We start from the raw sequence: 26,784 nt of genomic DNA on the forward strand, positions 1-26,784 counted from the left end.
TGTTCTTGCAGGTTTTTCCTTTGTTTAATTCTTGAAGTAATCTCTTAATTTTAACAAGTACCATAGTTTTATTCTGTCAAATCAGAAAATAGGACAGATAGTCCATGTTCTGAATGGAACCTGCTTTGTTTTCAGCATGAATTTTAGAATGCAGTCCATTTGCAGATCTGGATGTCAGAATTGATCTGAAAATATTCACCTGTGAAACAAAACAGTGGAAGAAATGCTGAACTCTTCTCCTTAATGTTTCCATTTTAAATATTGCTGAGCAAATGGTTCCATGAGTAGGTAATTCTCGGAATACATTTGATTTGGCTGTGAAATAAATCGTCAGAGCTTTTTATGGATGCTTTACAGTACAGCATACCAAACGTAAGACATGACAGAGCTCTTCCAGAAAGCAACACTTCACTTCCTTACATGCAGTGTAGTGGAATTTGCTTTTTTTCTGTTATGGGTAAGGTGGAGAAAGCATGGAGTGGAGAGCCAGGGTATACACAGGGAGTCATAGAAACATTAATCACAGAATCACACAGGTTAAGGTTGGAAAAGACCTCTAAGATCATCAACTCCAGCTGTCAAACCAATGCCGCCATGCCTGCTAAACCATGTCCTGAAGTACCACATCTACACGTTTTTTTAAAACGTCCAGGGATGGTGACTCCACCACTGCCCTGGGCAGCATGTTCCAATGCCTGACCGTTCTTTCAGTAAAGAAATTTTTCCTAATATCCAATCTAAATCTCCCCTGATGCAATTTGAGGCCATTTCTTCTCTTCTCCCGAGTAATTAGCAGTAGGATGAGACCAACACCTGCCTCACTACATGCTCCTTTCAGGTAGCTGTAAATAGCAATAAGGTCTCCCTCAGCCTCTTCTTCTCCAGACTAAACACCTCCAGCTCCCCGAGCCGCTCCTCACAAGACTTGTTCTCCAGACCCCTCACCAGCCTCGCTGCCCTTCTCTGGACACGCTCCAGCCCCTCAGTGTCCTTCTTGTAGTGAGGGGCCCAAAACTGAACACAGTACTCGAGGTGCAGCCTCACCAGCGCCGAGTACAGGGGCACGATCACCTCCCTGCTCCTGCTGGCCACACTGTTCCTGATCCAAGCCAGGATACCGTTGGTCTTCTTGGTCACCTGGGCTCACTGCTGGCTTATGTTCAGCTGGCTGTCGATCAACACCCCCAGGTCCTTTTCCACCGGGCAGCTCTCCAGCCACTCCTCCCCAAGCCTGTAGCGCTGCGTGGGCTTGTTGTGACCCAAGTGCAGGACCCGGCACTCGGCCTTGTTGAACCTCAGACAGTTGGCCTCGGCCCGTCAATCCAGTCTGTCCAGATCCCTCTGCAGGGCCTTCCTACCCTCGAGCAGATCAAACTTCCACCCAGCTTGGTGTCATCTGCAGATTTACTGAGGGAGCGCTCAATCCCCTCATCCAGATCACTGATAAAGGTATTAAACAAGACTGGCCGTGGGGAACACTGTTGTGTCTGGCTGCCAACTGGGTTTAATGCTGTTCACCACAACTCACTGCGCTCGGCCATCCAGCCTGTTTTTAACCAGCAAAGAGTACTTCTGTAGGAGAATGCTGTGGGAGACAGTGTCAGAGGCTTCACCAGAGTCTGGAAAGGGCTGGGCGATGTGAGAGTGCCTGCGAGGCAACCTTGGCAAGGTCTCCTTTTCCTTTTTGATTCTGTAGGATTGGGGAACCTCAATTAACCAACATCATCTCAAGTGTTACTGCATTGCAGTTGCTTCCTACGCTTTTTCAATTTCTTGGGTTTTGGAAAAGGACCTTAATGACATTTGCCTTTTTTTTTCTGCACACTACTGAGTGAAGGAGCAGAACGCTGATGATTGCAGTATAAGGGATTGCAGTATAAGATAATTTATGTCTGTGCAGGATATTAACCAAAGTGTCCTAATCCCAGGTAAAAGTAATATTCAGGATTGTTTGGTTGCTCTTGGAAAGGTATAAAATCTTCAGAGTGAAAATTCAGTTAACTCCCCCCTACCTGTCCCTTCTCTCCCTCCGTAGGGAGAGAAAGGAACAGAAATTTGAAGATAAGGAGACCTAAGGAAGATCTGTAGGGGAGAGTTTATTCAGTCGGGTTTTGTATGACAGGAACCCTGGAACCAGTTAAATAAGTAGTGTGTAATAACAGGAAGGCCAGAGGCGCAGTTCTTCCGGTTTAGAATGAATATTTTTAATCTGGCAGTTAATTCACTGTGTATGCTTCTTGTTCATTTGCTTGCATGTCCTCTTCATCTATAATTCATGAGAACCATTTAATTAAAAAAGAGCTGTACTTAAGTGTTATCAGAATAACGTCTGATGCTCAGCAGGAGCAATCCAGTTATTTTTCAGTTTAAATTACCAAACTTTCAACACTGGAATCTAATTACTTAGGAGTAATCTGCAATCAAGTATTAGGAGAAAATAATATGGGCAGTGTTAAAGTAAAACAGGCGGTTTACAAGTCATTTAAAGAAATGGTTTTTAACTATTTACTGTAAGTTCAGTTGCAGTCCTAATATGAAAAACGTGCCTGTATTAGAAATTGTGTTTTGGGCAGAAAGCTGTTAAATTTGCTATGAAAACTTCTACCTCTGTTTTCTGTGAGCCTTAAGCAATGTTTATGAAATCTTGCTAATATTTTTATTTCCAGAAGCAGCAGTAGATAGACAGATCACATTTCCTTTATCTCCAGCTCATAATATTGAAGTGGAGAGAAATGGAAAACCAGGACTGGTTGAATTCAGTGAAGAAATGCAGTATATGGATATAGAGGAACCACAATGTAAGTTTTATTTATCTTGTTATACCTTGTTTAAAATATGAGCTTGCTTTTTTCTTTTTTTTTAATGGTATACTGGAATTTCTCTGCAAAAATTCCTCAGCTATTTAAAACATACTGTTTTCTCATCACTGTTCAGTGTTGCCTCTCTCACTGGTTGGTTTACTATAGAATTGAAAGCTTAACGCAAACGCACCAAAAAAAAAAGTACTGGAGAATTTTGGTGCTTGAAAGCAGACTAGTATTTATTTGAATTTAGAAATAAAGTAGACAGATATGGCACCTTTCTAACTTGAACTCTTACCCTGTTCCAGCAGTATTTTACTTGGTTTCCTTAGCTAGTTTTAATAGAATTTTTCTTTGCATACCTGGCTTTTGTAGAGACTGCTGCTGTAAACCAAGCAAAATAAACAGCTGGTAGAGAATTCATAACTAGTCATGCTAATTTTCAGCTATATCAGACTTGCTATGCTTATTTTATAACCTTTTTTGTTAACCAGTACTCTTCCACAAGATCTATTAGAGAGACTCTGAAAGCAGATTAGATTGGATCCGAGCGTGGAGAGCTACAGACTAAATTTGATAGTTGGAGTGAATCAGTTCCAGGGCTATGATTCTTTTTCTTGGTCCTTTCAACAGTCTTACTTTACACCTTCTTTTCTTGCATGTGATCAGGCTTGTCTAGATCGTGACTTTAAAGGTCTCTTCCAACCCAAACCGTTTTGTGATTATGTGACTCCAAGAAGGGTGTTGCAAAGTATGGGGGGGAGGGATCAAAGGGGTGATAAAAGAAAAAGTGCTGGAAGGAGGTTTTTCATGCTGAGAAAGAAGCGGAAAATGAGTGAATGGTAATTTCAGGATACCACAGAAGAAAGAAATTAGTCTTGTCTTGTGCTTTTTTTTTTTAACAGTTCCATCCTATTTCAGAAAAGACCCAGTGAGAGTTGTGGTTCAAAATATATTGGTTCATCACTTTATCAGTTGTGTATTTTGTGGCTCTGAGCCAGTCAACGTACATGTTATCCATATAATATAACTGAAAATGCTTTGAAAACTGTCATTTACCCTTATTGATTTCACTTGCCTAGAAGTGAACACAAATGCCTAAAAGTGAATCTCAAGTAATTGTTCGTTTTTCAACATAGAGTTCATATGTATTTAGTGATCAGTTTGACATGGTGTATTTTATCCCATGAAATGATCAGATTTTGTGACTTAATTATGAGTAATTTGTATCCACATTACTTATGGTTTTTAAGGTCTTAGATTGTGTCCGTTTCTGGAGGAACACAAGGAAGATATACTTTGCGGTCCAGTATGGCTGGCTACTGGACTTGATCTATCAGGACATGCTGGAATGTTGACACTGACAAGTCCAAAGCTTGTTAAAGGTAAACCAGTTTATTGTGCTATTCACATGAAGTATGCATGACTGAAGGTCTGAAGTGCATCTCATCCTTCTGTAGTCAGACTTTGGTTTGTATTTGTTTTCATGTTGACAAATTTTGTTGTATAACACAATAGTGAGTTACCTTTTCAAACTGATGGTAAAGTACTGTAATTAATGTAGTTGAGCTCTGCCTGTACGCTGTATCTGTGAAGCTGAAATCTGTTTACAACTTGACCTAGTAAACTATGCAAATTCTTCTCTCCTCCCCGCCCCCCCCCTTTTATTTTTTTCCCCACTTTTAGGCATGGCTGGTGGCAAGTACCGCTCATTTTTAATTCATGTTAAAGCAGTGAATGACAGAGGAACAGAAGAAATTTGCAATGGTGGCATTAGACCAGTTGTTAGAATACCATCTCTAAAACCTCAGACTAACAAGGGCCATTCCCTTGCTTCATTGTTGGCAAAAGTTGCAGCAGGCAAGGTAATTAATAGCCAAGAAAGACATCTGTGTGAAAGTTGTGGCATTGGTATGATTTATGTAATCTGAAAATGAAACAGCTGTTAGGAGAACTAAGATCCATTAAAAAATACTTTTTAAAGAGTTGACACTGTGTTAACACCTTCAAGAATTGGAGTTCAACACCTCTGAGTTGTTTCTTCTGTGCAAATTTAGTTGAAAAGGTCTGTTCTGCCACTTAGCCATTCTGAGCACTTACTTTTTGAAACTTCTGTTTCCATGGGTGTTTTCCGTAGCTGATTCACTCAGATTTTTATGTTTGTGCGTGTGTTTTACTCTTGATCATTGTAGTTGTAAGTTCGAATGAGATGATGTTCATCTTGTGAACATTGTTAGAATGGTTAAGACATAATAAATTACAGAGCGTTGTTAAACTTGGCATTCTGTATTAAAGCAATTAGTGAATAAAAGTAGTCTGTTTTAGTACAATGCCCAAACTGAATGAGAGATTTTACTGAACTGTATGCGTTGCAGTGAATGAGGTATACGAATGAAGCAGTGAAAAAACCATGATTTATGAAAATTTTTTTTCCTCAAAAAATCAGGAAAAGCCATCTAGCAAAATTGAAGCCAGTAATTCTTCAAGAAAATCAGATAGTCTCAGAGGCTGTGACTTACTTCAAGAAGTCTCTGTAACGATTCGAAGATTTAAAAAAACTTCCGTTTCAAAGGAAAGGTTAGTAGGTGTTTTTTAGTTCTAATAACTACTAGCTTTAGTTACATGTCTCATAAAATACTTATTTCTCAAAATAGCTCAGGTCAAACCACAGTTTCAAGTTGTCATTTCATAGATGTATTTTATATGGAAAATCCTGTAAATTGGGGCACTGTGCTGTGTATGTTGTGGTGGAATAACACCATGCACGAAACTGTGTGTTGATTGATTATTAGCCTGACTTGAAAAAGGCAAATGTAACTAAGCGTTCTAGGTAAATTAGATAAATTATTTGGACAGATTTTTTTAAAGGAAATGTCTTTCCTTTCTGTTTCCGTGTGTTGACTTGTTTCTTACAGCAGAAACTATATTATTAGTCAAAAAGTTTAGAATCAAATTTAATTAACAAATTGTTACTGAAAAAACTGGTTAGCGTCTGTATGGATTGATACTACAGACCTAAGTTAGAATAATATAGCTAGCATTTATTTTGTATTACCAACTGCCACCCCACAATAGTGGCACGGGCTGTAGTGGGTTTGAAGAGGTCAAAGAGGTACATGCAAAGGGTTGCCAAAGAGCATTGTAGACAATGAAAGTTTGTTTAGGTTTACAAGTTGCTAGACAAGTTAATAGGAAAAAAAAATGTCGTGAAGTTTACTACATATACAGTAACGCTGGAAGTTCTGTGAGCAGAAAATAGGAAGATTGGGAATGTGTGCACAGAAGGTACCATATATGCTTGCGTACTAGTTTTAGTCTCATCTAGGCATCTTTTTTTTGCTGCTTCTGACACAGGATACAAAGCTGGAAGGACACTGTAACAGGAGAATGGCCATAATGGATAATTCTGGTTTTTATTTTCTTCCCCTCCTCCCTAGAGTTCAACGGTGTGCCATGTTACAGTTTTCAGAGTTCCATGAGAAGCTGCTCACCACTCTTTGCAAGAAGACAGATGATGGTTTGACTACAGAACATGCTCAGAGTCTTGTACTCGACACGCTTTGTTGGCTGGCCGGAGTGTATTCAAATGGACCTGGCAGGTAAGAGAGAAATTGTGTTTAAGTTAGCATGGCTATTTCTCAGTATCAGCTCTGTTAAAAAAATAAAGTTTTCTATGATTCTCTAAAGTGTGCAATTTGCTTTTGCAGCTCAAAGGAAGGAAATGACAGCTTGCTTTCTAAAACACGTAAATATGTCTCTGATATAATACGTGTTTGCTTCTTTGAAGCTGGGCGGAGCATAGCTCACAAATGTGCACGATTTCTTGCACTGTGCATCAGGTCAGTGCTAACTATATATATTTATATGTTTTATGTGGGGGTTTTTGCATGCAGTTTGAATTGTATGTATGTGTTTGTTATTGTTTTACATTGATTTTATAAAGCAACAAGGTCTGAAAGATTTTCTGTTGAGGAGAAAGGTGTTAGGGTATGACTGCATAGAACATTGGTTTTTCAACTATGTTCTTATTTCATTAAATGTTAAAGTGTCTATGCTTTCCTTTGCAGCAATGGCAGATGTGACCCGAGTCAGCAGGGGTTTGGATCAGTTCTTCTAAAAGCTTTACTTGACAATATGCCTCTTTTGCCGGCTGCTGCAACAGGTGGTATGTATACAATGTTTGTTGTCATGAAAACACACGGTACATTTGTTGTTTGGCATGTTTTGTTGGACTCTCTTGTGAAATAAGAAGTAGGAAATTGTTCAGTTAGTACAAACTGCTTCTTGGAGTGATCTGGTCAGATGGTGTCCAAGTAGCTCGATCTCCTTTTTGTAGATGATGGAATTGTAAGCAAATTAGCTTGCTTAAAACAGAGTGCTAAGGCACTGACGTGTTTGGGAGAGCTAAAGTAAGTTTTGTAAGACTTTTCAAAGGTGTTCAGCAACCACAGATTCTGTTGGCATAAGTGAGAGCCAGGATTGTCTGTTATTTCTGAAAATTAGGAGATTTGCTCTAGGGACCCTGGCTATTCAAATGATGTCCAACTAGCAATCCACTTCTGTTACTTCTGCACCAAAAGGAGATTTTTAACTAAATTAGATTACTTCCTCATCTACATTGCAGAGTACTGGTATCTTAGCACCTTGCTCAGGCCTTTTGAGTGCCAGATAGAATGGGAAGATTTTTTTTAACACTTGTATTTGGGGTGGCAAGACCTGCTTTGTGTTTTTCACAGTACGATGTTGTTGAATTGCATCTAGCTTGGCATCACCAAGGGGTCTTGCAGGAAAGACTAGTCTGCAGTCCAAAATGCTTGTTGTGCTACCAGCCAGGTAGAAACGTTTAACACGCTGCTATTGAGGGTGTGGAATGCACAGGGAGAGGAGGAGGAGGAAGCTGAGGTTTGTGTCTCTGTACAGAACCACTGCGCTGTGCTCCCGGAACGGATCTGTGAGTAAACAGTGCCTCCAGCAAATACAGAAGAAGGAGACAACAGCCAAAAACAGAGCATAAGAGGAAAGGAAGAGTGGAATCTAGAGTACAGCTTGGCTCTGAAGGGATCGGAACCCATAGCCTAGCACCTTGGTGTAGCAAGAGCATTATGATTGTTGTGCTTAGTAGAAGCAGTGGGCAGAAGCAATGAGAGAAGTACATGTGAAGCTGTCTCTTGGGAACCTTTCTTCTTCAATTATGAATTAGCTGATAGGAGAATTTGAAGTACTTGTAGAAACTAATGGTGACAGAATGATTCTAAATTGAAGTGTCGAGGGGGAGAATGCTTCCTAGTATGTATTAACCTTTAGATACTTCATTTATCTCTTCCATTGATTATGTTTCAGAGTATGCTTTTCAGGTGGAAAATTCGCATCGTGTTTCACCTGAAATTAATTAATTTTTTTTTGTGCAGGATCTGTGTATTGGTATTTTGTATTGCTAAATTATGTAAAGGATGAAGATTTGGCAGGATGTAGTACAGCTTGTGCATCACTGCTAACTGCTGTGTCCCGACAGTTGCAGGATCGCCTAACACCTATGGAAGCATTACTTCAGACCAGGTACTAAGAAATGTGGTTGTTGTAAACTTAATAAGAACAAACATGCAGACTGTCTAATGTCATCCTCTGGTGTTCTGAAAAAGGTTGGCTGTTTGAAAAAAGATGCATTTTGCCCTATTTGTTTGAGCAAGGATTAATTTTGTACATCTCTGGAAATCAATTTTGACTTGTGAAAAGTTGAAGGTGAATTTAATTGCTGTCTTGCAATTTACAGTGCACTTTAAATCAGCAAGTGTGTATGTAATGTGTGAAGCTTGTGCAATGCTTAAGTTAGTATTTATGATTTTTATTGTAAGAATTAACAAAGCATGTCCTATTTTGAGTATGGGAGGGAATCAAATACACTGAATAGTTTCAGTCCTGCATAATGCTACGCTAAATTGTAGTACATTTAACGTATTGCTACTAAAGGTCAGATTCTAAGTGTAGAGACCTGGAGTAATTTACTGGCAATGCAGGTTCTTACTATGAATTATATATCAATGTAATTTCAGACTGTGATGTTCCATCTTTTACATATTGAACTGATTGGCTGTTTAACTTTTGGATTTATGTGATACCTAGAGGAAATCTCTGGTTGTTCAGTTTTGTAGCCACTTGCACAGCTGTATTGTGATGATGGGCACATGCTGCTGTTAGACAGCTCTTTCAGTTGTGATTGGAGGGCAAGAGTTTTCCTCCAAGTCAAGCAAGATCAAGGTAGAAGAGGTTTGGTAGAGGTTAGTTCAGAATCTTAAGATCAAATGGAAAATGTGGTAAGCTAAGCTTGGAGGGGGCGATGTTTTTTTATTTTTGGATTTGGGTTTGTTGTTGGTTTTTGTTTTGAAGGACTATAATCCCAAAATACTTGATAAAAACTTGTTCTCAAATACTTGATAAAAACTTGTTATATATGGATCCTTATCATGCTCTCTACTACGTTCCTCTTCTCAGTTGTTATTTTATTTCATCATCTGTAATCTTTGCAGTTGATGACAAGACTTACCCAGCAGTAGAAATGGTGACTGGATAATGGTGAATTTTGACAAATACGCAGAGTGAACTGGAAAAATAAAAGGTTTTGTGTTTTCATGTTGAATTTTCTTTAGAAAGGAAATGGAGGGGAAAAACATGGAAATTCCACTTCACATGAGAATGGCACCTTTCTGTGAGAATTGACTTGTTCCTTCATATAGAATGTTTCCAAGTGCCTCCTTTAAACAGCAGATCTGAAATAGAAGTTGTTTTCCTTTCCAGTTGCCCACTTTTGAGTTTGGCACATGTGACATTTCAGATCAGTTAGTGGTGAACACAGCTGTCTGCATCTCAAGGGAAGCTTTCTGAAGTGAGCCGCTGTTCTTGACATCCTGCAAGCTTAGGTTTTCTGTTTCTAGATGCTGTTTTACTGATTTTCTTGTTGGAACTAAATTTACTTTCTCTTTTAGCTCAGTATCTCCACAGTTAGGATAAGAATAACAGCAGGCGTATCTGCCTAATCCTATATTTTATTACCATAGCACACTCTCTAGCAAGGACTGACTGTTTCTTGACTTAGTTTACTAATTTAGACAGAATTTACTGCCCTTTCCTTTATATGCCTACAGATCAAGAGAATACTACAATTTCTCATTTTTATGTAGAAGATAAGTGTTAATATATATTTTTTAAAAAAAGGAGAAATTAGTAGGCAGCCGTTGCTTTACTCTTTTTCCCTTCCCTCTCCCTGAGTTGTATTTTATTGTATTTGTGTGCATTTGTGTTGCAGAGTTTCTAGTATTTTTTTCTTCTTTCTCATTGTTCCCAGGTACAGTAGTCTAACATTTGATAATCAAAGAAAAGTAGATGTCTACTTAAAGGATCTGCACGTTCATGTTGTCTTCAGGCAGAGTAGTACTCATTTTACTATCGTGTACAGCAATAAAGCAAGTAAAACTTGCAAGCGTAAGGCCAGATGGGTGTGTTGGATGACTTGTGGTTTAGAGAACAACAAAAAAGGGATTTCAGACAGTATTTTAGGCTGTCATACAACAAAGCAGGTTCAGTAGAAGGCACTATGCTTATTGAAAAAAATCTGGGTTGGACAGAATATGGGTAACTCTCTGCAATACGTTCAAATTCTGATCCTGTTCTACAAAGCTCTCGTAAGCCCTTTTTAGTGTTTGTCACCTGCTTACTTAATAAATCAAACTCTTCACTTAAATCATGCAAGCAATCAGTGTTAATGTTGAGCTGGCCTAGTTTATAGAGTTTGTAAATCTGAGGTCTAAAACAGGCTGTGAAGGTACCCTACTGAATTTTGACTGAGCATTTCTGTGTTTTAGTAATCACTTTACAGTAGCATGTGGTCTTGCTTTGCTTATGAAAAAGGGTTATGCTGTGAACACGTGAGTCTTGCTAGATGTGCAGTGTGCACTGTTTCTGTGTAGTACGTGCTTGTAGAGAGAAACCTAGCTAGATTCATCTCATCTGTCTTGGTTTTAGTATAAAGTTGTCATCTTAAATTTGCTACCTTGTAGGTGCTTGTAAGTAACTTAGTTGGGGAATGTAAGTTAAATGGGTTGATCTGTAATTCGCAGGTTTTCTTTCCTCTCTTTTTTTTTTTTTTTCTTTCCCCCTGAAAATCGGTAGCAATTATTGCCCTTTTGTATAGCATCATTTTCTGACTAGTTAGTGTCTTAGTATTCTGTGGCAAAAGGCATTGAGCCCAGCCCGCATGGAATTTTAACATTCAGAGAAGTCTAGAAGCTCTTCTGCCTTGCTGCTGGTGTTGTAGTATTCGTGTAGACGTTTATTCTTTTGTGACTACTTGATCAAAAAAGACATTTAAACACTCCAGCTGTCTCAGCGTGACCTGATGGGGGCTTCCTCGCCAGCTAAAGAGCAGAGGAGCTGCTCGGAGGCAGAGGGAAGAGGGGGTGGAGGAACTCCCTGGCGCTGCTGGTGTGGTCGTGGAAATGCTTCAGATTCGTTGTGGCTCTTGACAGTCAAAGCGCTATCAAAGTGTTATATTTTTCTCACTTTTTTGACTATACAGATGCATTCTTTCTTTCTACTGCTTAATAATTTGGCCTGATTTCCATTTCTTTCTCCTCTTGTCAGTTGCTGCTAATAGGTATTGGTACGCAAAAAAAAAACAATGCTGATTTTGCTATTACTCTGGATTTTCCTTTTTCTTCACTGATAAAACCCTATCTGATTTGAGACCACCGTGTTACCTGAGTGATTGTATTATTTTTTCCCTTGCAGTACTGCCTGAGTGGAAGTAATGAGGTTTTCTTTTGTTGAGATACTTGAAGTACTCACAAGTGTTGATTGGTATCCCTAGCAGCATTCCCTTTTTTCTTCTTACTTCAGCTGGAAGAACAAGCTGAGGTGGAATTTCTTTTGCTGTTTTGGAAGTCAGTACTGTGTTTTTAGTGACTTCAGAGAAATGTCTGAGGTACCATGTGCAGGCATACTTATTGCTGTGGCTAATTGTCTGGGGCTTGTAGTTCTAGTTTCCGTGTCCGAGTGTGATGATGTATCATGTTTCCAGGACGGTGTTATATCTTCAAAACTATTTAGTAACAAAGAGCTACTTATTTAGCATAATAAGCTGTTTGAAAAGGTCACCTAATAAATTGCTTTAATGAAACATAAGTCAAAGGCAATTTCTCAGATATATCAATTGAATGAAAAGAATAGTTTGAAACATGGTAAATACTGATGGTGAAATACTTGGCCTTTTTCTGTAAATAATTTTATATAAATTCTTATTGTTTGAATAGTGCTGTTTGTCTTACTCCGTTTGCAGATACGGATTATATAGTTCGCCTTTTGATCCAGTTCTGTTTGATTTGGAAATAAGTGGCTCTTCTTGTAAAAATGTGTACAACAGCAGCATTGGAGTACAGTCAGATGAAATTGATTTATCTGATGTTCTATCCGGTACGTATGTTTAACAGTAATCTATTGTTGAAGAATTGGTAATTCTCTCTATTACGCTGTTTTCCTTTAGTGAAGATGTGGTTTTATACTTTTCATCTGTTTTATAGCTGTACATAATGAAGAGCAAGATACTCTCTTGCTTTGTGAGATCGCTTACATTTCCTGTAGCCCTTAGGGGAAGAAAAAATCGTCTTTCTGGAATCTGTTATTTCTTATCCTGTAGAAGGTCTAAGAAAAGGCTAAAGATTAAGCAGAAAGGCTGCTATTGTTCCTTGGGTCAGAGTCATCTAGGAAGCATCTGTCACTTCTGTTGAGCAGCTTCAGTGAGCTATGTTATTATTCATTGAGACTAGCTACCATCTCATAGGCAGAGAAACCTAAATGGATTTTTCTGAAGTTGAGAAGCTGCCATATGGCACTCTTCTACTTGAATATTACAGACTTAAAGGAGATACTTTTTCTGTTTCAGAGGCATTAAAATACCTTAAAAGCGTATTTGTATCTATGCTCTCAGGTTAGTTCATAGGTGAATCTTTAGGCCATGGAGTGTCCTAAGAATGAGCCAGTTTTTACCTGTCAGGAAATTCGTTTCATAGCAAGCATATTCATCACTTGCAGTGACTCCTTTCCTTTTCTTGCCTGCTCTTGTCCATCTCCTTCCCATCCTTCCCTCCATACAGCGCTGTTGTTGGAGGTATGCTAACATTTGTTAATGTATTGAATAATCGTTTAGTTTTTGTACTAACTTGGTGTATGATCTTAGTGGGTCTGTTATTTTCTTTCAAGGTGTTTGTTCCACAATGTGAAGTAATAAAATTTGTGGATTATATTTAGTTGTTGCTTTCAACTCTTCATGACTTGAAATGTCACTATCAAGAAAACATTAGCTGATTGTGCAGATATTTATTTCTCTCTCAGGAAACGGGAAAATAAGTAGCTGTGCAGCTGCTGAAGGTAGTTTTACTTCCCTTACTGGACTTCTGGAAGTTGAACCTCTGCACTTTACATGTGTTTCAACAAGTGATGGAACTAGAATAGAAAGGGACGATGCAAGTACGTTTACTGGTATATACAATTTTTAATTTTTTCTACTTAGCATAGTTCCACAATATGATATTTTTAAATGGACATAATGAGCACCGTCTGACAAACAGATTGCCTGTAGATTTGTAAGTGTTGGAATGTGGGTTGGTTTTTTTTAAAGAGTTACTATATGTGAAGTTAAACTTCTTGGAGCTTAACAAACAAACTGGATTCCATATTTATTAGTTTGAATCAATTTATTTCTATTGGAGAGTATACCATACAAGCTTGCATCTTTACCTTGCAGCCTTATGTGGCGAAAGAATTTCAGGGCCTTAGGTGGCTCTTCTGTAATGAAAATGTTGTGTGTATGATGAGTGTGCATAGTTTAGAAACCATACACTTTGTGATTCAAGTTGATGTTATTTTGTAGCAAGAACTGCATAACAGGAGATATTTCTTCACAGTTAGTAAGGAATTAAAGGTGTGTTCTATAATTTCTTTTCTACATACATGTTTTTGTTTTGTTTGTGTTTTTGTTTGTTTGTTTCATGCCAGTGAGTACCTTTGGGGTTACCCCAGCAGTTGGTGGCCTCTCTTCTGGAACGGTTGGGGAAGCCTCGACAGCACTGAGTTCAGCAGCCCAGGTAGCTTTGCAGTCTCTCTCTCATGCAATGGCCTCAGCCGAGCAACAGCTCCAGGTGCTGCAAGAGAAACAGCAGCAGCTTTTGAAGCTTCAGCAACAGGTTGGAGGCTATTTGGCTATTTTTTAATGCTGTCTCTAAACTTCAAGAGCTGAGAAGGTTGTTGCAGAGCTAGTTGCCTTTTTTTTTTTGCATTTTTTCTTTTTTCTCCATAGTGTATTTGAGGAAGGAACAGCTCTGCACCGAGAATCACTTGTGTTAAGCAACATGGTGAGAGTGTCTCCCATGCTGCTTTTGTCTTTCAGGCTTGGGTTTTGTGTATTTTGAGGGTGGACTGGGGGTTTGTAGTCAAAACTGGGACTTGATACATAAGTATATCAGTCTGAAACTGAAAAAGTCACTGAAATGAAAAGTGCAGTTGCCGACAGGGAAGTACCGTTTGTAAAGCCATTGTCGGTATGAAGCTTGGCTGTGTGGACTCTACTTTGCTGTTCAATTGTAGGTTTCTTACTATTTTTTGATCACTGCAATTAATTACTTAATTACTCAAGTTCTTCAGCAAGTGAGGTCAAATTGAATAGAGTTTCATTTTTCAGCTTATAGTTGAACATCTAACATGCCTATGTTGAAGGTAGACTGGATTTGTTAATCTAGTTTTATAATGAAAGTTGAACTTGTAGTTCAGTACTGCCCCTGTGTTCACAAGCAGTATTTTCTGGTACATACACTGCGTTCATTTTCCCCACAGAAAGCTAAGCTGGAAGCAAAACTGCATCAGACAACAGCAGCGGCGGCGGCAGCAGCATCAGCAGTTGGTCCTGTTCACAACTCTGTGCCTTCTAATCCTGTAGCAGCCCCAGGGTTCTTCATCCATCCTTCAGATGTCATTCCACCCACACCAAAAACAACTCCTCTGTTCATGACTCCACCTTTGACTCCACCTAATGAGGCAGTTTCTGCTGTTATTAATGCAGAACTTGCTCAGCTCTTCCCTGGTTCAGTCATTGATCCCCCAGCAGTTAACCTTGCAGCACATAACAAAAATACAAGCAAGTCCAGAACGGTAATTATTTTTGTTTGTTTTTCTTTAGAGAAACAAGATGCTGTGAGCATGATCAGGATCTAATTTGTACTGGAGTGCTAGTAAATATCTGTTTATTTGAATGAGATGTGAAAACTATATTACTAAATTTAGACCATGTGAAAAGGAAGGTTTATGAAAGCAAGATAGAGTTGTTCTACTGCTTCAAATGGTTTCTTTTAATTGGAGCTAGCTTACCTGTATAAGGAGTTATTAATCCTTTGAACTTAGTATATTTTGATGGTTCATGCTCAAATTTAAATGTAGTGAGGTGTTGTCAAAATTGTACATCTTTTAATCAGAAGAGGTTTTCTTACAGTCTTTTGTAAAGAACAGCTTATTATAAATGAATAGATTTTAATGACTTAATTTGACTGATGTTTTTTCCACTGCTCAGAATCCACTTGGATCCGGTCTTGCTCTTGCAATATCTCACGCTTCACATTTTCTTCAACCCCCACCTCATCAGTCAATTATTATAGAGCGAATGCACTCAGGTAAAAACAGAATTCCTAATAATAATTTTGACACATTTTTAATAAGAAGTGGAATATTTTCCAGGATCTGAAGTAGGTTGCTTAGCTGCAGTCTCACTTGGCTTTCCAAAGAAAAGATACTTCTCAGCTTGTGTTTCTGTTGTATCTGGAAGTTTAAGACCCAGCATTCAGTGATGTTTATCAAGGTGAAAAATCCTGGGGGCTGGGAGAATATGTTGGGTCTCTGGACAGAGCGGCTGTTCAGAAATAATGTATAAAAAGCATAACAACTTAATTTAAGTTGGAGCCAAAATTTTCTTTTCAAAGGGTGCAAGCTGTAGTGAGAGATTCTGAGATTGTGCAGCTATTTTTGACCTCAAATATACACATTTTGAACAATGTGTAAGCAATGGCTTTATTGTTTGACAAGTAACATCTCTTCACTGGTTAGCACACACTGGCATTTTAGGCAATCCTGTGTTTTTCCCCTAGGAGCAAGAAGATTTGTGACCTTAGATTTTGGAAGACCAATATTGCTGACAGATGTATTGATTCCCACTTGTGGAGATTTGGCTTCTTTGTCAATTGACATCTGGACTTTAGGAGAAGAAGTGGATGGAAGGCGACTGGTAGTGGCTACTGACATTAGCACACATTCGCTTATTTTACATGACTTGTTGCCACCCCCAGTTTGCAGGTTTATGAAGGTAAAAGGAGATAGACTGCATACTCTATCTTTTAAACTCTTGATCTTTGTTAGTATGTGAACTTTCTCATAAGTTCTCTTCAGACTAAATTTTAGTTGGCTATAAATTTTTTGTGAATTTTTGACTTGGTGTTTATTTTGCCTGTTTTGATACAATTGTGTTACAGTGTAGTTGCATTCTCTTTCAGATCACTGTTATTGGTCGGTATGGTAGCACAAATGCCAGAGCAAAAATCCCATTAGGATTTTATTATGGCCATACCTATATCTTACCCTTTGAAAATGAGCTGAAACTAATGCACGATCCCCTCAGAGGAGAAGGTGAAGCTGCAAGTCAGCCAGAAATTGACCAACATTTGGCAATGATGGTTGCGTTGCAAGAAGACATACAATGCAGGTTAGAAGAAAAAAATATGTGTACTTACTAGTTACTTTAACTTCAACACTGGGGTTTTCTTCCCATGATATTCTTCAGACCAAGGATAACTCTGCCTTTGTTGTAGAGTTGTTACAGTGAATGTCTTTATGGCAGTAACAAAGACTACGCTGTATTATTTTTCAGCGTCCGTTTTAACAGTGCATTCAAAATGGACCAGAAGTTGTCTTCTGGCAGGGTGACTGTCAAATGTATTGCCATTTGCTGATGTCTGTTGAATTGTGTGGTGTTGTGTGTTCGAATGTTTCCCTGTAGGTACAATTTGGCCTGTCATCGGTTAGAAATCCTTCTGCAGAGTATTGACCTGCCGCCACTCAATAGTGCTAACAACGCCCAGTACTTTTTACGAAAGCCAGACAAGGCAGTAGAAGAAGATAGCAGAGTATTTTCTGCTTACCAGGACTGCATTCAGCTACAGCTTCAACTCAACTTGGCTCACCATGCTGTTCAGAGGCTCAAAGTAGCTTTAGGTGCAAGCAGGAAAACACTGAAGGAGCAATCTGATCCAAAGCAGTTGATTCAGATGTCATCCACAGAACAGTTACGCACCATCATTAGATATTTACTGGACACTTTGCTTAGTTTGCTTCATTCTTCCAACGGTTAGTATATTTTGAGGTTTTGATATTTTTGTCGTGTTAGTAGAAACAATTCGCAAGTATTTCTATTCTTGATCTGTACTTTCCCACTATAAAGCTTGTAAACTAGGTTCAGATATGTTTTTCTACGATTTTAGTAGGTGGTGACGTATAGTGTAAAGTTGAACCAGTAGCACCAAGCTGACCTAACCACTTACTGCTCCCGAAAAGGATAGGAGTGGGTGTTGAGGTCCTTCTCCCTTTTCTGTAGTCCTGGCTGCACGTTCCTTTGTTCAGAAAGTCAGCTGATCCTTCTGTGGGCTGATTCGGTTTGCTGAAGTAATAAAAGACTGCCAAGGCATGATACTCATGTTGTTTTCATAGATAAAATCAGTTTGTGGAAGGATCTGTGAGCATCGAAGCCTGTGCTACACTAGGGATGGACTGGGCTGTTAGAAGTGGGGAGGAGAAGCAGCAATTGCTTCTGTGGGTGGAAAAAAGGAGTCATAAAGCCAGCCTCTCTATTCAGTTCATGATTTTTAATATCCAGTAAGAATTTTTATTTCCTGAACTTGCCATTGAAAGAGTTATTGGAGAGTGGAAATTGAAAAGTCCAAGTAGGGATGGTGGTTTTTTTTTAAAAGAAAAAAAAAAGTAGAACATTGTTCTATTGATAGAGAGGTGTGTCTAGCTTGTAATTTTCTGTGCCACTTTGTTCTTAAGCAGAATGATGGTTTGGGTTTTGGTTTGTGTAGATTCCGTGGGGGTATTTGCACTGACATGAAATTGATTTAGTTTTGACCAAATGGCCTGGTATTTGTGGGTTGTGTGCAAATTACCATCTCCCCATGCGTTCCCTCCTCCTTGCCCCGGTGCCAATCAGTCAAATCGTAATCGTTGTAAAAACTTCCTGCAGACTTTTTGCTCCTGTATTTTCAAGCCACTGTCTCCTTAAACATAGTTGCTTGTTCTGTTTTCCTAAAAGGACACTCTGTTCCTGTGGTTCTGCAAAGCACTTTTCATGCTCAAGCTTGTGAAGAATTATTTAAGCATCTGTGTATCAGTGGAACCCCAAAGATACGATTGCATACTGGCCTTCTGCTTGTTCAACTCTGTGGAGGAGAAAGATGGTGGGGTCAGTTTCTTTCAAATGTGCTACAGGAATTATACAATTCAGAGCAACTTCTCATATTCCCACAAGACAGGTACGTTATAGATCTATATAGATACATAACCTGTGGATCACTTAAATAGCTCCATTGTTTGTAACACTGGAATTGACAAAATGTGGCTGAAGGATATTTATCCATCTATCTCATTAATTTAAGAAATAGTCCTAAAGAATGTAAGTTAAATGGGTTGATCTGTAATTCGCACTGCAAATGACAGATGTTTGATGGCAGTTACTTACTGCACCTGTTTGGTGCTTGCACCACAATAAGTTGCTATTTTTCCTTACTTGGATATCTTTGCATACCTAGTAGGATTACTCCCCAGTGTCAAAAAATGCCTTTTCCTTTGTCAGGCTTAAATGCACCCTCATCATAGAACTGATCTTCTAATGCATTTGGAAGTAGGCTTGAGACTGGAAAGCACACTATTAGCATTAAATACAAAAGATTTCTCTGAGATAAGAGCAAACAAATGTAGAGTTGAGCATCGAATGATGTGTTGATTATTTCAGATTATTAGTTGAGGTATTTGATGTTCTAAACATTAGCATTTTATTTTAATTAAGCATTTGCTGTTCTGCTGCTTTCTGCCTTCTTTGGACAGCAACATTTATATTTTCATAACTTTTTAAGTGACTTAATGCAAGGACATCAGAATACATGGATTTAATTCTTTATCCCTGCTATTCAGTAGATCATATGTAATAGGAAATAAAATAGATGAGATCTGGTTTCAGGTGTACAAAGTGGAATGCTCTGCTGACCTCTTGAGGGTGAAAGAGAAAATGTTCACCCTAAAATACTGCATTATCTTTACAACAATAGAACATGAAATCCAGCTCACTTGCTGGGCCGCAGTACTGCTGTCTGTAGCAATCTGCTTGTGTCTCAGATGAAAGCCTAGGGGAATATTGTTTTTTAAGGGGTGTTTCAGAATATTACTGGATCTGAAAAAGAAATAAAATCTTAAATATGTAAATTTTATTTTTAGGGTCTTCATGTTGCTTTCTTGCATTGGCCAAAGATCACTTAGCAACAGTGGTGTTTTAGAAAGTTTACTTAATCTTCTGGATAACCTGCTGTCACCACTGCAACCCCATTTACCTGTGCACAGAAGAACTGAAGGTAGCCCTCTAATTTGGGAAACTATGTTTTTATATTCATTATACACTAGAGAACTGAGAGACTAGCTCACAATGTTTGGTGTATTAAAAGAAGAAATTGCTTGTTTTCCTATGTTTCCAAAACATGGTTGTCTTTTAAAATGTGCTGAAACTTCTTGTTCTTTAGGTGCTAAAAGAGATTCCTCCCCCTACCCACGTGTTTAAACCTGAGTAAAATCTATTTGGTTGCTTTTAACTCAGCTAGGAAGCTTTAAAGGTTTAACAGAGTTGGGAGAACATCTGATGTGTAGACAGCTCTGGGGACTCTGGTGGAAGACTTTGGAATTTAGTGTTTTGGAAAGAAGTGTCCCTTTTTGCTCATGAGATCCTTTCCAAGTTTCAAGCTGTTGAGGTGAAACACAAAGACAAGTTTGTAAGGTGTGTCTGCATGGTTTCTGCAGACTACATCAAGGTTTTTTGTAATCACAAGAAATTTACATTTTTATGACCCTAGAAATTTACTGAAATTATATTCTCCAAACTTGATTTTCTTTGAGTGTTTTCTTAACTACCTAAGTTTGAAGAAAATGCTTGGTTTTGAAAACATCAAACTCTAGGCCACTTCATTTGTTACGTATGTGTAGAAGAGCATTGTAGAAGGTATGTTGTTTAAAATTCTTAGTGTTGTAAAGTTGACAAATGCCGGCTGAGACTCTGACGTTACTTTTTGCCTTGTCTCCTGATATAAAGAAGCCTACAGCTGGTGTCAGAAGCTGTGCTCTTGCTTCGCATTGATCTACCGTGTACTTTCTCTATTGTGGCCATATCCTGCTGTAGCCTCTAATTAGTTTGAGGCAAACCCAAGCTTACGTCTCCTCTACCTCTGTTTGCACTCTGCCCACAGCTGCCAATTCCTTTCATAGCTCTTGCCTTACTAGTTGTCCTCACAGAGGACTTTAGGAAGCAGAAGTAACTGATACTTCAGAGCTTTATTTGCTGGTCTTCCAGCCTCCTTCCTCCTGGACAGTACAGGTGAGTGCTAGGGCATTATTATGTGTGGTGGAAGCATCAGGTATTGCAGAAGAAGTTCCCATTTGAGAACTATCACACGTAAGTAGGGGTGAAAACTTACTGAGGGAAGAGTCAGAAAACAAATGACAGTCGGAGGAAGAGGTGAGTGTTGTGGTTAGAGAGAGGTTGTGAACTTTGAGGCAGACAGGCAAAGAAAGGAATAAGCAAAAGACACTTGGAGGGTGGGAGAGAAGCTGAAAATTTTGATTTTTTTTTTTTTTTTTCTTTTTTTAAGAGGTAAAAGGAAAAGAAATGCACTTGTTTAAACAGAAATATGAAAAAGTACCTACCTCACGCTGCAGCAGGCTCCTTTCTTTTTATTCTGCCAACCAAAAAAGTGTGCAGCAGTCACCAGCGCTACTCATTTCTATCCTTGCAATTTAGTCTATAGTTCCTGTTCAGGTCCTGTTATGGGGAGGCCTCCTGTTCTTCTGCCTGCTTGGGGTGGGCTGCTTTCTGCCAGCATGGACAGGAAACTGGAGTTAACAGTCAGGGCCTGCATCCCCTGCTTGGGCTGCCAGTAGCTACGTGTGATGTTGGACAAGTCATTTCTGTGCCTGCGTTTTCTTGTTTGATCTGGAACTAATAATAGTTTGAGTGACTTGAAGCTTTTTTGAGGTCAGTGTATGGGAAGTGTAGTGCAGTTAAATGTGGCTCAGCACAGTGAGCACACATGAAAATATACGTATAACCTCTAGTACTAACGACTTTGCTGTATTGATACTATGTAAAAGTATGTCATTTGCATAATGACTGTGATGAAGTGGTCATTAGTTGTAGGTTTCTGGTCTTTATTGAGCACTCATGAGTTCATTTTAGAACCATTCATTTAGATTTCCTCATGCACACAAAGATTTTTCTTGCATGATGTGTAAGATACATTTTTTCCCTTGTACCTGCACAAAACCACTACATTCAGTGTGTGAGACTGAAGTAGGCAATAGCCAGTCATTAGTGCCGCCAGCTTGGTTCATCTAGTCTGAACTCAGTCTTGGCTTTCCTGCATCTTATTTAAATGGCTACATGAAAATGCACAAACAAAGGAGTAAGAAGTAAGGTATTTGGGTGCACGGTTATAACTGTCTTGATGGAGCCCTGGTTGATGGAGGAATTTCATACTGTGTAACTTGAGACATCCGATTTATGTGCTTTAATGCAAGCAGCTGTCATTCTGCATTTGGTATTTAGGAAATTTCAACATACAGTTTTTTGACTTTTTTGAACTAATGCTGCTTAGTTTTTAGCTTGAACAGTAGAGGTGAAGCTTTTGACTTCTGACTTCATCAGACTAAGAGAACTGTGACATTTTCTCTAGCACCTGAGTTCTTTCCTGAATGTTTGGTTTCTTCCCTCAGACTCTTGCACTGATTTTTTTTAAAAAAAGGGAGCAGAATCTTTGTGGCCTAGTGAAATGTGTGCCGTCTAATGCTTTTTATGATTTCTTTAAAACTAGTTTGTTATGGCTTCAAAACTTTATTAAGACACTCAAATCTATTTATTTTGAAGGAGTTTTAGACATTCCCATGATCAGCTGGGTTGTAATGCTGGTGTCCAGACTACTGGATTACGTAGCTACTGTTGAAGATGAAGCAACCACAGCCAAGAAACCTCTGAATGGAAAAGAGAGGGAACGATTTTTGACAGGTGTGTAACACTTTTTACCAAAACTTGCATCTATGGGTGTTGTTTTGAGAGCTGTTCAAATCCTCAAAATGTATTTTCAATTCACATGAAAAAATGAGATTTTAAAAACAGATGTTGTGATCATTTTATTCGCACTGTTGTCTGCTTCTTTACGTCCCCTTCTCCTGAGAAATGCAACCTCTTTCATTTTTTTAAAGTGAAAAATACAGGATTGATTTTAATTTATAGAATGTCTGTATATTATCTTATGACTCCGGGACCTGGCAATTGAGAGTATGCTATGTTGAGATAGTTTGTGTTGTGAGAATGGGCAACAGTATGACTTCATAATTGCGCTGGTATTTCCCAAGGTATTTGTATCCAATAATTATAAGTATTTTTGGTTTGTTTATTACTGGATTAGCAATGGTTTTCTTTCAGTATCTTTTCTGAAAATGAAAACTATGAAGCTTTTGTGTTATGGAACCTGTTCATCTATTTAGTTAAGACAGTCTTGCTTGCCTCCTTACGTGTTTTAAAAGTAATGAAATCAAGATGATACCACTGCATTTTAAAATTACACAGAAATATTACCATCGGTGGTGATAGTTGCATAACACTAACAGAGTTAGATTTTGCTGGTTTCTTTAGTATTTAGTGTGTGGAGAAGCTAACTGTTGTTGCAACACAAATGCTGTTCTCTGGAGTTAAGTGAGATTTAATAAGATTAATATCTCTTTTTTTTTTTTTCTTTTTCCACTAGGAAACCAATGGAGTTTTATAAATAATAGCCTTCACACTCAAAGTCTGAGTAGATCTACTAAAGGCAGCAGTAGCCTAGATAGACTCTATTCCCGAAAGATCAGAAAACAGCTTGTGCATCATAAACAGGTGACTTCCAGCACGGTAGTGGCTATTTTCACAAAAGTAGATCTCATTTATAATATATCAGATTTCTTGAAAGAACAGCTTTGTCCTTGGGACTCATTCAGCCTTGCTTTTGCATAGGTCTGGTTCTGTAGCTGAAGGCTGCCTAACTGCTTTGACATTCATCTCAAACCATGGGGCATGGGATCTGCTGGAAGAACAGATGTTGGGGTGTGCTGTTGCACTCTGTGGCCCATATTGGACAATAAATATCACTCACTTTCTAGATAAATCTGCGTATACCTGAGTGCAAGCTCCTAAGCTGGTATTTAAAAGTTGGTAATTCTTAAGATGCAAAATTTTCATTTCTAAATGCAACCATGCAGGTTTTATGACCTGGGCATGTATGTCTTAAGCTTCTTTCAAAATAGTGTGTCTTCTTATACTTCGTCTGTTCTGGGGCTGCTAGAAGCCCCTTATGGGGTGTTAGTTAGAACTGTATATGAACTGTATTTTGAAAGCTCAAGTTACTATTTGAACTGAAGATTACTATCATATGAACATACTGATCCTTTTAACAACTTACTACTTAAATTTTCATTTTTTCCTATTAACATTTTCTTTTAGCAACTTAACTTATTAAAAGCAAAACAGAAGGCTTTGGTGGAACAGATGGAAAAAGAGAAAATACAAAGCAACAAAGGATCATCATACAAACTTTTAGTAGAACAGGCAAAACTAAAGCAGGCTACTTCAAAGGTATGACCTCTTGTCCTTTGTGTGAAACGACCTGTTCCTGCAAAGTCGTTTTTCTCCTACGTTGACCTTATTTTAAAAAGTTGTTTCATCATGGCTGCTATCAAGTACATTCTGATGCTGAAAACAGCACCCATCTGGGTATTTCTTGCACTGTGAAAAATAGTTTATCCTTCTACAGGGGTTTTTGCATAGTCTGGCCAAAATTATTAGTAATCTTGTAGCTATGGGAATGGCAGTCATATCTTTAAGCTTTGGATAACATATGCCAATAGAAATGCAAAAGAATATTTTATACGTCTAATTTTTATGCATGATAATCTTCCGGATGCTCTCCTGGGTGAATAATCACAAAACAGTCATGCCAGTGACTGTCTCCCTGAACTAATAAATATGACTTTTGAGAATGTTTTCTGAGCTTTCTCAGAAGCTTCTTAGCTTCCTATAAGTACTTGGCACATAAGCTGTGGTATCTTGCAGTAAGCCCTGGATACTGGGAATGGATGTGGTAGTTAAAGAATGATTTTTGTTATGAGAGGAGGTGCTGAAATTCAGGGATTTCCGGAGATGGCAGCATGGACTTTGCAGGGAACAGAAAAAAACATATAAATGTTTCTAACTACCGAAATTAGGTATCTCTTTTAAATACTTACACTAGTTCCAGAAGTACTAATGTCTGTTAGAATGACTGAAAGTAGGCCTGTGGAAAGAAATTCTAGAATATTGGACCTGAAAGGCAATCTAAAGGGAAATCTTACAACTTTCAGTAATTACGGGAAAAAAAAAAAACACAACCCACCCCAAAATTTAAACACTAGTGTAAAAATAAAGCCCTAAGTTTTCACTAATTCTGCTTGTCATGAGCTGTTCTTTCCTGCACTGTCTTCTGTGTTGTTCCAGCAGGTTATAGCAGGGGGGGCTACTGCACTGGTGGCCTCCTTGAGACATCTTTAACTGAGTCACTGGCTGAAATACGCTGTGCAGCTATTTAAGTTTCACTTTAAAGCAGCCACGTTACATCAAAAAAGCATGTTGAACTGAAGAGTTTTCCCCTTGCAGTATCTTAACATTTCATTATGGTATTATTGTACACTTGATAGTTGCATTTCATTCAGTTTTTACTGCTTTGACTACTAATCACTTTCAGTTATGACAAGCTGTGAGTAACTTAAAACATGTATTGCATTTAGGAGGAAGCTGAAGCCTTTGTGTTAGTAAATAGTTCTTTCTCTGATCTGCTTCAGTAGCTACTACCTAAGTGAGATTAGAAGAGGTGTTTGTGTTATCTAACTTTAGATAGCTGATACAATGAACTGAGCTGCTGAACGTGTGCCGTTGGTGGATGGGAGGGATTAGTAAAAGCACCTGCTTTTCTCCGTTGAATTTGTGGACCCTCTGTCGAAAAGGTGGTAGTTTAGAGCCCTGTTCAAGTGTCAGACTAGTTCAATCTATGGTGGCTAATGGACACTTTGTACCCTGGAAGTATTAAGAAAGTTAGAAATTATTGATGATTTATCTAATGTGAAGAACTGGCAAGTCAGCATGCTTGTAAGGGTAAATTCCCATATTAGCTATTTTTATATGCAGTTTGCTTCATGGTAACCATAGCTTTATGTGTGGGTGTGGAAATGTGAAAGAAACTTGTAAAACCCATATTCTCAATATGTTTTATGGGAAGCATAAAGGTTTAATTGGCACTTGTGCGGAACTGGATAATTTGGTTACGAGTCTGTCACCTGAGATAACGCGCTGCCAAAACAAATTTCTGCCAATAAAGCCTTTGTTCCATTCCAGATTCTCATATGTCCTTAGACTCCTTATTTTCTAAAGTTTTACAGTTACTGTTATTCTGCCTCAGATTTTCACTGGGAAGAGATTTAGAGGTTAGTTTTAAAATGTAACTGTTGTTTCACATTTGATTTCTGCAGCACTTTAAGGACTTAATACGCTTACGTCGGACTGCAGAATGGCCTCGTTCTACTTTAGATACAGAAGTATCAACAGCAAAGGAAACTCCAGAAATTGAACCACTTCCATTTACACTAGCACATGAACGTTGTATTTCTGTAGTGCAGAAGTTGGCACTGTTTCTCTTGTCCATGGACTTTACTTGTCATGCAGATTTACTTCTATTTGTTTGTAAGGTAAAGAGAATATGGAGCATAACTTGTAGTTGCAATAGACACCACATTTAATTAACTTTCTATTACTGCTTTTTTGCTGGTTTGATGGTAAAAATTAGCTTCAGCATTAAAATTTCTAGTAGTTTCTGTTAAGGTACTTTTTCTGATCTGTCACCTTTTGTGTAACTTATATGATAGCTTCAAAATTGCATAGAAAAAGTTACTTTTAAAAAATATTTTCATATAATTACACTTCTAAAATTCTAAAACTTAAGCTAGTAACAATACCTGATTTCCTTGTAAACAGAATCTAATAATCATCGAAATTAAAGAAATTTACATACTGTTAAATATGAATAGACATATATTTCTGTTTGTTTGTTTTAGGTTCTTGCAAGAATTGCAAATGCTACGAGACCAACAATTCATTTATGCGAGATTGTAAACGAGACTCAGTTGGAAAGATTATTGCTGCTTCTTGTTGGAACCGACTTTAACAGAGGAGACATCTCTTGGGGAGGAGCATGGGCTCAGTATTCTCTGACTTGCATGCTGCAGGATATTCTAGCAGGTTTGTTTTAAGTTCATATTTTTCAGAATGTAAGTTATACTTGAAACTTTCTTCCTTTTATGTTTTAGGATTTTTTTAATTATTATGTTAGAATCTGCTGACACTATTAAGATAGTAAAAAAAAAAATTGAAATTAGTGTGTAAAAAAATGCAGTTTAAAAATTGTAGTTAGTCAATCCTGAATTAGTGACTTGTGCATTGTGAAGTTACTATTTATATGACTCTGATTATTTGAAAATTATTCAGAACACCACCCCCTGAAGAAGTAGTCCTTAGAGAATTTAGAGTTAG

General features: G+C 38.2%; 1 protein-coding gene across 6 annotated transcripts in view; it reads left to right on the plus strand.

Annotated features, from left to right (window-relative positions):
- BIRC6 (baculoviral IAP repeat containing 6) overlaps positions 1-26,784 on the plus strand; it is a 194,638-nt gene that overhangs the window by 49,429 nt on the left and 118,425 nt on the right. For 2 of the 6 annotated variants that reach the window (XM_075412723.1, XM_075412718.1), the window contains exons 14-36: positions 2,667-2,798; positions 4,055-4,186; positions 4,488-4,666; positions 5,248-5,378; positions 6,239-6,400; positions 6,509-6,640; positions 6,869-6,966; positions 8,210-8,357; positions 12,130-12,263; positions 13,182-13,328; positions 13,845-14,032; positions 14,679-14,993; positions 15,409-15,508; positions 15,980-16,194; positions 16,382-16,590; positions 16,885-17,231; positions 18,193-18,412; positions 19,371-19,504; positions 22,060-22,197; positions 22,940-23,067; positions 23,671-23,802; positions 25,728-25,943; positions 26,310-26,493. In XM_075412723.1, coding sequence (XP_075268838.1) covers positions 2,667-2,798; positions 4,055-4,186; positions 4,488-4,666; positions 5,248-5,378; positions 6,239-6,400; positions 6,509-6,640; positions 6,869-6,966; positions 8,210-8,357; positions 12,130-12,263; positions 13,182-13,328; positions 13,845-14,032; positions 14,679-14,993; positions 15,409-15,508; positions 15,980-16,194; positions 16,382-16,590; positions 16,885-17,231; positions 18,193-18,412; positions 19,371-19,504; positions 22,060-22,197; positions 22,940-23,067; positions 23,671-23,802; positions 25,728-25,943; positions 26,310-26,493 — 3,921 coding nt within the window. The remainder of the gene's footprint in view (positions 1-2,666; positions 2,799-4,054; positions 4,187-4,487; positions 4,667-5,247; positions 5,379-6,238; positions 6,401-6,508; positions 6,641-6,868; positions 6,967-8,209; positions 8,358-12,129; positions 12,264-13,181; positions 13,329-13,844; positions 14,033-14,678; positions 14,994-15,408; positions 15,509-15,979; positions 16,195-16,381; positions 16,591-16,884; positions 17,232-18,192; positions 18,413-19,370; positions 19,505-22,059; positions 22,198-22,939; positions 23,068-23,670; positions 23,803-25,727; positions 25,944-26,309; positions 26,494-26,784) is intronic. The other 4 variants (XM_075412724.1, XM_075412719.1, XM_075412721.1 and 1 more) reach the window with 4 other exon arrangements.

The sequence above is a fragment of the Opisthocomus hoazin genome, chromosome 2, assembly GCF_030867145.1.
Source record: "Opisthocomus hoazin isolate bOpiHoa1 chromosome 2, bOpiHoa1.hap1, whole genome shotgun sequence".
In the NCBI taxonomy this organism is placed as follows: Eukaryota; Metazoa; Chordata; class Aves; order Opisthocomiformes; family Opisthocomidae; genus Opisthocomus; species Opisthocomus hoazin.